This window comes from Eretmochelys imbricata, chromosome 4, assembly GCF_965152235.1.
Source record: "Eretmochelys imbricata isolate rEreImb1 chromosome 4, rEreImb1.hap1, whole genome shotgun sequence".
NCBI lineage: Eukaryota > Metazoa > Chordata > Testudines > Cheloniidae > Eretmochelys > Eretmochelys imbricata.
The window spans coordinates 34,616,969-34,627,742 of NC_135575.1; the positions used below are offsets into that span (position 1 = coordinate 34,616,969).

Consider the following 10,774-nt stretch of genomic DNA (forward strand, 5'->3'; position numbering starts at 1 on the left):
CCTGGAACAAAATTATGAAAGTTTTTCTCCTAAGGACTTTGGCTGCTGTGTGGAGCTTTCCATGTCACTGGAGTCACAGCTCAGTGAAGCTAGCTTCAACTGAAGGGTGCCAAAGGCACAATCTAGCCCTTAAAGAATTTTCAAAGGACCCCATGAGGCTTTAGGATTAACAGTTTAAATGTACACAGGACTTTACTTTCTTCGATAGTTCCTTTCATGCTTAAGGATCCTTAGACAATTTACAATCTCTACACATCTGACACTTCTGCCATGGACATGAAGCACAGTATTAGGCGTGTAAAGCACCAACCAAATGGTACACTTACTGTGGGATCAGGAAAGTTTGGTGAAGGTCACCAGGGCAAAGCCTACTTATAAAGAGTGCACTGGGATCTGGCCAGAGATCTTTAATGTCCACACAGAGGAGGCCAGGCCTCTGCCTTTAAAAAAAAATCTTTTGGATAAAACCTTAATTCTTGATGTGGCAAAGCTTAAAATAATAAAGGGACACATGAAAAAACAAACTCAGGAACTGGTTTCAAGGGGCCCCTTTTGGGCAGAATTAAATACCTACTGTACTATATGTCCTGGGATGCGTAGTTGTAAGTCAGTCAGTAATAAGACCCAGAATGCTTAATCAACTAACAGAATATGATAGAGATGTAGCATACGGCCAACAGACACAAATGCTTAGTTTTATCTAAAATTAAAACTGTACATCATTTGCACATACAAAGCTTCAGCTTAACTGAGCTCAGGTAGGTGCTAAAAAAACATTTTCAGAGGGAAAAAATGTTATCAAATGCTTTCTCCACCATTTGTCTGTGTAGTCTACTGAGACTGTTAGATCTTCAGGATAGGGATAGCCTTTGAGATGTGTTTATACAGCTTCAGCACAGTGGCACTCCAATTTCAGCTGAAGGCCTCTAGATGCTACTGTTATATGAACAGTCATAAATTGTAATAAATATAAATAATTTAGAGAAGAACTCCCATAAAATAGTAAGATGTTAAGAAAAAACATTAAAGTGGACTCAAAGTGAGACACTGAAAGGAAATAATTCCCGCCCAGTTCTCTAACAGGAAAAGAAAGAAAGTTTCCTCAGCCACTTAACAAGATTGCTAACAATCTAAGTGTCCACATTCCAGACAGCTAAAGAGGAGGGCAAATAATTTTTTTGGTGGCCTTTATAGATGCTAGCAATTCTGGTTACTTACATAAAATTATTGTGGCTGGATATAGTTCTGGGTACTGTAGTTAAATTATTCTTGATCCTGTGGTTAAATAATTGGTGCTGTCTTGCTTGTTAGCAATTCAAGAGACTGTGGTTACATTTTTGGTGTGTTTGGTACCTTTTATTGCTGTGTTCTTAGGATACTGTGGTCAATTACTGAATCTCATGCTGTTTTACTTGCCTGCTACTAAAAAAAAAAATCTCATCTTAGCATTTTCTAGGATGTCACAGTGTTAATGCTGGTAATTATGTCCAGTTGGGAAACACTAGTATGTAAATGAGCTGGTGAATATTAGAGGTGTGCAAAGCTCTGCCATTTTGATTCAGCTCACATAATGCTTATATAGTCAAAACACACACAAAAAACCCACCATCTGAACTCAAAGGTTTGCTTGGTTTCAACCTCTTCTCCACTTTCCTCGCCTGTTTCTCCCTTAACTAGCCTTTTTTACCCTCTCAGTTTCTCACTTGCTCTTTCCTCTAACCTCTTAACCCCTTGGTTCTTTTCTCTTCCCCAGCTCAGAGCTATTGCCCACTCCCTCAACAACTCCCACCACCACCACGAAAGGTTAGGTCCATTGAAGAATGGCGATCCAGTTCAGCTTCTCAGCATCTGCTCTTTTGGCCATCTGCAGTGGGGGAAGTGACTGGACTCGGTAGAAGTAGGAAGGAAGGAGGGACCTGTAGCTGGGGTTAGGGAAAAGTTGTGGGGGGGCTACTAAGACCCATGCATTAATAAAGGAAAGTAGTTGGAGCTAGTAGGTGGATAGAGCACAGCAGAGAGGATAGAGTCAGAAGATGGGAAGGACCTTTACCTACAGTAGTGGGTAGTACTCAGCAAGGCTGAAGCCCAGAGAGTGGAGAGTCTCCAGGAAACAGAGGGGTAAATGCAAATTGTGGTGAAGTGAGGTATGGAAGCAGCATACAAATAGTCTCACTGAATTCAAGGGAATCTTCATTACTTTCAACCAGGAGTAAGAATTTTGCCCATAGAAGTGATAATTTTAGAACAGTGGGGGACAAAGGAAAGCTTGCCCGGCCACTGTGTAAACTACGCATGATACGTGGCTAGAAAAATTCAGTTGGCAGTACTGCTAATCTGGCATTTTTCATTAACCTTAAATGGTTTCTTTGTTTTGTTTTTAAAGATTCTAAATCCATAATCATTCTCTCAAGAGGCCAAAATAGTAGCTGTTCCTAGAATTCACACATCTAAATCAAAATTAGAAAGAAAAGTGAGAGGAGTGATGGCATGTCAAGGCCCTCTTAGAATAGCACATTCTTACACTATTCCTGCTCAGGAAAAGAGTCCATTGATTTCACTGAGCCTCATGGAGCAGCAACTAACCTGGGGCCTGATTCTGCCACCTTTCCTTGTGGGATTACTTATGTAAGTCAGTAACACAGAATCAGGCCCTTACTGAGTAAATGGAGGCGCGTATGGCCCCATAGGTGTATATATTTTCCCTAGTGTGACTGCTAGTACATTTTACATTTTTGTAGAAGTGGATAAACAACCATAAAATGAGAAGGAGTGACAGGGATGAAGGGACAGCCAAAATCCAAATAATTTAGCAATTCTATGAATACTTGCTCTTGGCTATTGAAAAACTGCTAAATTTTTAAAGAAATAATGCTTATTGTATAGGCACACTTGTGTTCAAGTAGTATTCAAAATCGTATTCCTCCTGACTGCCCCTGTATGTGTATGTCTACACTGGAGTAAAAGACCTGAGGCATACCCAGGACTGGCCTGGGTCAGCTGACGTGGGCTCTCAGGGCTTCGCTGTGCAGGATAAAAATTGCTGTCTCAGGCTGGAGCCCAGGCTCTGGGATCCTCCTCGTTCCTGGGGTCCAGAGCAAGAGATCTAGCCGAGCCCGAACATCTATACCGCAATTTTACAGCCCCGCAGCCGAAGCCCTGCGAGCCCAAGTCAGCGAACCCAGGCCAGCTGTAGGTATTTAGTTGCTGCGTAAATGTAATCCGAGACCCGATTCTGCTTGCCTTACTCATACAAATATTCCCATGGACTTCAATAGGAGCTTTGCCTGAGAAGGATGTGCAAGATCATCCCTTTCAAAATGAAAGCATTATGAAGTGTCAATTGCTAGAGAAAACATATCAATATTCCAGAGAAATCATGAATTAATATCCATTTCTTTAATTGACTAAATTAGAGTCAACCGTAATCTTGATGTTGCAGATCATCATAGGATGTAAATAAATGTAAGAAATGCACCAACAGCATACTGGTCTAACACAAAACCACATACCCACCCACAAAACTAATTGTTGGCTATCGTTCTCTTGTTCAGCATGAACCAAATTCTTAGCTGGAAGAGTTCTGTTGACTTCAGTTTAGCTCTGAAGGTAAATTTTATTAGGTTTTTTTTCCCCACTTTATGCCCTAATTATTAGGGAAGCCATTTTCTATTTCTACGTAAAATAGAAGTCTCAACATTTTATTTCTTTGGTATTAAAAGGTACTGCTAATTTTATCAGACTAACAATCCCGCTATGGAAAAAACATCAGCGAGAAAGATGTAGGAAGCGATGCTCTTTTAACATACATATCAAGTTCCCACTACAATGTCCGATTGTCTAAACAAATCAAGGAAGAGTACTAATTTAATAAAGCTCTATTTTATGAAAATTATTAAAATGTCTTAATTGGTTTGTGATATATGATACCACTGTTTAGAAATTCAGCAGCTTACCAACTCTGAAACCATACATGTCAACAAAAAATGATCATGACAAGATTTGTTTTTTTTTTTTTTACTGAAGTGTTGTGTTAATTATCTTGAAGAATGAGAGAAAAATAATGTCTAAGAATTATTGGTTGTAAATCTCAGCTATTTTCATGGCTATCCAACCCCACACCTAACAATGTAGCCACAAATGAAGATGAAGCTTCATTAATGAGAATATAATGAATACATTATCCTCTCAACAGGAGCCAATCCTGTATTCCCTGCTCAGGATAAACAGCCATTGATTCTAATGGGAGTTTTTCTTGAGTAAAGAGTGCAGGAATGGGGCTCCTTGAGCTAAATCTTGTTTGCCTTTCTCAGCCATGTAATCCATTAAATATTGACACTATTCACACTAGTAAACTGAGCAGGATTTTGGCTGAAGTGATATTTGTAGTGCAAATTATATGAAAACAGGATCTGTAAACTAAGTGGCATCTTCTTTCCCACTAAGGACATTTATAATTATATATAGATGTCTCAGTGTGCTTTGCAGTAGAGCATCATTAATTCGTGCTAGTGAGTGAGAGCCATTATAAATTAATGAATAGTTCAAATTAGCAAATAAGGGCCCACTCCTGCAAATCTTACTCCTGAGTAGTTCCACTGACTTCACTGGGATTAAGTGAATTGTATCATCATGTCTTTAGCGCTAAAGACATCTTATCCTGAATAAGGTTGGCCATGTTAATACCAAATAGCCAGATTCTGTCTTCCATACTCTTGTTGTATAGTACATTACTGTGGGAGCAGCAGCACAGAAATTAAGGGACTGCTCAGAGAGCAAGATATTATGGGGTGCGAGCATGGGTGGCAAAATTTGACTTTGTGATTAAACACAGTGAAGAAAGCAAGGCGAATGAATAAAAATGTACATTGCTCCTTTATTTTGTCAATGGCGAGTTATAAGTCATACTCCATAGTTTCCTAGTAAATGTAAAAGTAGTAAAAGAATGCAATAATCTTAGTAATATGAGACTTTGCTACAGCACCTGCTATTAAACTTTTGCTCAGAGGTAAGGAATTCTGTGTGAATTATAAAACAATTGTGGGGTCTGAGAAGAGAAGCTACAGAGATTCAAAAATCATACAATTAGCTTAAAATAAAACCCTAATCACATATTGCTAGTTTTGCATGCACTCAGAACAAAATAGCTACATGCAGTTATTAGGAAGCTGCAGTGAAATAATTCAATGAATCACTTGAATTTGCAGCTTCTTCCTTGCTTTAAAGAAAGATGTGAACAGGACAGGGACCCTTCAGCACTGGAAAGGAAACATACTGAGTGCCTGAATGTTGGCAGCTCCCTTGCCGCAACACTGTCTGTTGCTTATGAAAAGCAGCTGTATCTGGAGGTGCTACTAGTGTCTGATTGTATGAAAACCAATATTTTCCAAAGCAGAATAATGCATGTTCTAGCTATGTCATTTATACAATCACTATAATGTGCCATTCAAGTGGAGACCTAAGAGATGATAGAGGGCTGATGACTTGTGTGTGTGTGTGTGTGTGTGTGTAATCTCCAAAGCAGGGGGAGGAAGGAGTTGTTGTTCACAGCCAAATCAGGTTCCCTTCCTACTTTAACTGTAACTCCTTTTTATTTCAGCTCAACTTTGCCCTCCCCATCCTGAGGGCTGTCATTCTGACCCCAGCCTAGCATGGCCATGACCAAAGAAAACATCTGCAAACATTGTTGGGTGTCCCAGAGTGAAATATGCAAATCTTTTCCTACTTCACTCTCAGCACAAAACTATGTGCAAGAATTTTACTAAAATATTGGACTAGCAAGCCTTCTGACCCTCATTAGTACACTTTCACACAAGAGGATTTCTCCTGCTCAGTCTCCTACTTGTGATTTTTATGAAGGGTTTCATTTTATCACTAGCAACATTGTTTTCACTTTGAGCTCCAATTTGTCTTCTGTTCAAACTTGACTAACTAAAATAAATAGCAAGCAGCTACATCCTTTATTCATTAAATCATTTATTATTATTAATAATAATGGTTTTATTTCCAGCCATCTTTATGAGCAAATCCAGCAGAGAAATGCACAAGGCAATCGTTTAAGATTACTGACTCCCTCAGTCAATTTTTGATAGTTTATTTTTCTTAAGGTTTAAAACCATATCAATCCCCCTTACATCTACTCCTCTAAAAACAGTGTTGTCTTTGAGAGTCTTGGAGAAGTGAATTCATTTCATTTTGGAAGGAAAGCTCTGTCAAGAAGAGAGGGACTACAAATCTGACTTTTTTAAATATAATAAAGTTGAATTTTAGACCTATGTGAAGTAGGGAGGGAGAGAGATCACATAAAAAAATCATCATTTACACATTAGGGAGAGAAAAAGAGATGTGTATATGAACTGTGTCCTACCTCTCCTTGCCGATGATGGTGCTTTGGAGGTTTTCCCATCTGCCCTTGGATTTTGCCCTTCTTACTGCTCCCAAGTGCCAGTCCCTGGTGGATGCCTGCAGATCTGTTGGTTGCCTGCGTTGGAGCCTCCCCCATCAGGGTGGACTTGATCGAGTTCACCTTGGAGCTGGAGCTGTCTAGCTGGGAGCTCTCCACCATCAGGATCACAGCTAGTAAGAGGAGACAGCAGGAGCACTTATTCCATATCAGCAGCATCATCTCCCCCTCCCCACCAAAAAAGGGATTTAAAAAACAGCAGAGGGATAAAAAGAAAAAAAAATTCTCCCAAAGTTTGTTAACAAAACAACTCAATAGATTTCAATGCCACACGCTCAGGAAACTGCTGTCCTGGGAGAGACAGGAAAAAGAATCCCCTAAAAAAAGTACAGTCTAAAAGAAATGAGCAACATTCAGATCAAGTGAAGTGATGGCTTTTTTCTCCAGATTCTTGAGAAGTTCAGGAAATTTTTTAGTGACTGGGAGCAATAAACTGAGGCAATTGCACCCAGGAAAGCTTCCCACCAGTGGAGTCACCCTGCAGGTTTGCTCAAACTTCAGACGAAGAGTCAGTTACTTATTTTCCCCCACTCCTCCTCTCTTGCTACACAAGTCAGCAGGGAGAAAACTCAAACCAGATCCAATCCAAGCAGCACTGTCAAGGGCTGGGATTAGTTTTGTTTCTCTCTCCCTCCTTTTTATTCCCCTCCCTTCTTTCTTTTTGCCTCAGTCTCTGTAGCCAGTGTTTGTGAAAAGGACACGTTCTCCTCCTACAGACGAGCTGGTGCTGGGGTGAGGGGCTCCAGGCATCCGGCAGACAAGGCGAGTCCTGGGGACTGAAGACCTGGAGTAAGGATCACACAGGCAGAAACAGACAGACATCTAGACAAACTCACTGACAAACTCCTTAGCACAGATCTCTACACACTCACTGTTCTCTGACAGTCTCTCACTTTGCTCTCGTCTCCCACTGGCCCCTTTACTTTTTATAGCTTTCCACAATGGATTTCTCTTTCCTCCGCCCCCAGTTCAGAGTGACAAAGAGTGAAACTGACTCTTCTCATTCCCCCCTTGCACCCACCTTCCCAACAGCAGATCTTTCTTCCCATTTTGGCTGGGAGATGGAAGTATCCCCTGTCTTTAGGAACACAGGGGCTGTGTGTGTCTGTGTCCCCCTGAGTGACCAGCACACCTCCTGAACACATGTACATACACTCAGTGTTTCAGGAATCAGCATACTCAAGGACACATATCCCTTTTCACTGGACTATCTGTAAGGCTCAGATGTTGGCACCAAGGTATGGTGTTCAGAATAAATCAGGAATTTCAATGAAGTCCATGATGAGTTTGTGCTGCAGTGGTGGCTCCCTCCTGCAGGTTTGGGCCTAGCTCCATGGCACTTGAGACAGAGATGAGGGGGCAAGGGGCCATGCGCCCCACTTATAAAAACCTGGACAAGAAAAAAAAATTATATATATATATATATATATATGCTGCAGCGTAGTCCAGCCAGCCAGCCCGCACCCAGGTCCTACTGTGTGTAACATGCTGGCCATGTCCTGCTCTGCACTGTGCAGCAGAACTCAACTGCCAGCAGCTGGAACTGCAGAAGTAGCTCCTCTTGGCACCAGGGACCAGCCAGGTCTGGGATACAGGATGGACCAGTTACTTGAGGTCTTGTTCTTGCTGGTAAGGAGCTGTAGGGAAGATGGGCTAGGGCTCCAGCAGGGTCAGGCTGGTGGGAGAGGCTCCCTCAAGGGCTCTAGGAGGGTCATTGGGTGACCATTCTGTGACTTCCTCCACCCACCTCTGCTGTGAAATTTACATAAAATAAATAAATAAATAAATAGTAGCTTTAATTATCTAGGATGAGAGTAAAAGTTGGATCCTGCCAGAAAATAGTGCATTCTGCTAGATCCTGCCAATGTTTATACCCAGGCCCCCACAATTCCACTGTCTAAATAAAAAATGTCCAATCATTAGTAGTGTGCAGAAAAATTCCACAATGAGACATCTTGGCACTGTAGCTCCACAAAAACACAGATCCAGGACATGAATCCTTCTATATCCCACCAATTTTTGTGCCCAAGCCTCTAAATTCCATTATCCAAATAAAGAACACATCCAACTACTATCAGTATACCAAAAAAAGTCCTGAATACAGCACATCTTGGTACTGCAGTGCCACAAACTTCTGGATCTGGGATGTGGATTCCAGTAATTTTGGCATGCTGCTTCTCCAAATCCCACCACCTAAGAACCCATCCAACTGCTACCAGTGTGCTAAAAAAGGTGCATGGCACATCTCAGCACTGCAAACAACTGGAGACAGGCAATGGAACTGGGGACTTGGGGGCAAAAATCAGCAAGATCTGGCAGGATCTGTCTAGATCTGGCTTTTACCTATTAACTGCAAGGGACTCACTGCAAAAGGCTCACCCTGGGTCAGTGTCTGTACTGCTGCAGACTAGTTACAAACCCTTGATTCCTTAGTGAGTGTGTGTATGTATGTATGTATGTATAGTGAGTGACAGGAGGGGAGAGAACAGTTTCTTATAAGTTGCTTATTTACACACTTAAGTGTAAGCAACAACATTTTGGGAGGTGAGGAGTTCAGTAACTGGGTCTTCATGGGTTCTTTTCCTTCCACAGGGCTACTCATCTGAAATAGAATCAATCACTTCCACTTATTATAGCCCTTTACATGGGTAATGGGGAGGAATAAATTAAACTTCATTTCCCTTTTCCCTGTTAAATCAGCAGTTGTGCGAGAGGAAATCACTAAGGCATGCACGGAGGAGGGAGGGCAGAGAGACAAAAGCCCCTTGAACCAGCATCCTTTATTCTTCTGATTCTGTGAGCTCTCTTGCCTGGCTGCGAAGCTAGATTCTGTGAGCTCTCTTGCCTGGCTAGATCCTTTTTAAGGAGATACGGAGCTGTGTCTCCAGCAATGACCTCATATGAAACATTGCCTTTTACAGTCTTTTAAAAGAACACAGAGGACTGTTTCTGTCAACGTGTCACAATTTTAGGCTTTGTGGTAATCTAGAAGGAGCTCCTGGTAACGGGGAAGTGAACCTATAAAAAGTTCGACTCAAGCCTTTGATATTTTTTTTTAAAACCCAATTTTACATGGAGGAATTCTTTAAAAATCTCTTTTTTCTTATCCAAGGAGGTTATCAGCTTCAGTTCTCATTTTTAGTATGGATGGATTTAAAATTAGTTTCATTTCTCAGAAGTGGCAGATCAACTATAGAGCTTGGATCTTAAATCCATAGGGTCCTAAAATAAATTATGTTGAGTAGTTTAGAGTCTGATTTCAGGGTCAGATAAGTCCTTGTTTTAAAGATGAAATTGACTTTATTATGGTCAGTACAAAGGTTTATAATTTCACATTTTTCCTATGCTAGCCTTTGAGCAGAGAGGGAATGAATGTGAAATGAAACTTCATTGACAATCTGACAGTTTTTCTTGCTAACAGCATTTGTCTTTTGCCCCTTTGTGGAGCCAGGATCAGGTTAGGAAATGAAGGATGGTTTTTGCATTTGCATCTGTGTATAATCATGGAAGGCATTTCTACAGGAAAGTGCTTTGAAATTTCCTTAGGAAGGAGAAAATAATCTCCCCCACCCACCTGCTTTTGTTCACACACCTTTCCCCCATGTGATCTGGTTCATCAGAAACCTGTGAGAGAAAGCAAGGGCAATCATCTATCAGGACAAAAGCAAAAGGCTACCTCTCATCAGTTCACATATGGATGAGCCTTTCACTTATACCACCACCAGTCTGACTGGGAACTCGGTGGCAATTTAATGTGTTGAAAAGATCCTTCTCCGTAATAATTTTAGATCACTTGAACTTCACAGAAAACTAGTGAAGTGAGATCTGAACAGACTGCACACAGAAAGATCCCTACAACACTGCCAGGTAGAAACACCCAATCAGCTCTGATACCCCTGGAGGCACACACAGGCACACCAGCCACCAAATTCAAACATAAATCGTACTGAGATGGACAGACACGCAGCTCACTGGTTTATCGCTGCAGTGAGAGACGTCCTGCGTTTCTTTCCTGTAGTCAGAAGAGTTCTCAAACGAGTGTGCCAGGAGCTGAGGTATTACAGAGAACTACTACCATGGAAATCACGTCTCTTTCCAGTCTTCACAGTGGATTTCACAAAGCAGCCTTCCCTTAGCCTCAGTGTGCAGCGCTCACTGGCTTGTGATAAAGGAGCAGAAGGATAAAGTGGCAAGGTTTTGCAGGCTCTGCTTCCCATCTCAGTTATCACTCCCCCATGGTATACAAGATCAGTTTAGTACTCTGCTTAGGTAAACAAACCTTCTCCCCCCTTACTTAAATTGATGGCACAACTT

General features: G+C 41.4%; 1 protein-coding gene across 1 annotated transcript in view; it reads right to left on the bottom strand.

Moving 5' to 3' along the window:
• The window catches only part of DKK2 (dickkopf Wnt signaling pathway inhibitor 2), a 54,372-nt gene extending 47,750 nt beyond the window's left edge, over window positions 1-6,622 (bottom strand). The window contains exon 1 of the mRNA XM_077814399.1: window positions 6,408-6,622. Within this exon, the coding sequence (XP_077670525.1) occupies window positions 6,408-6,622 (215 nt within the window). The remainder of the gene's footprint in view (window positions 1-6,407) is intronic.
• Window positions 6,623-10,774: the final 4,152 nt, after the last annotated feature.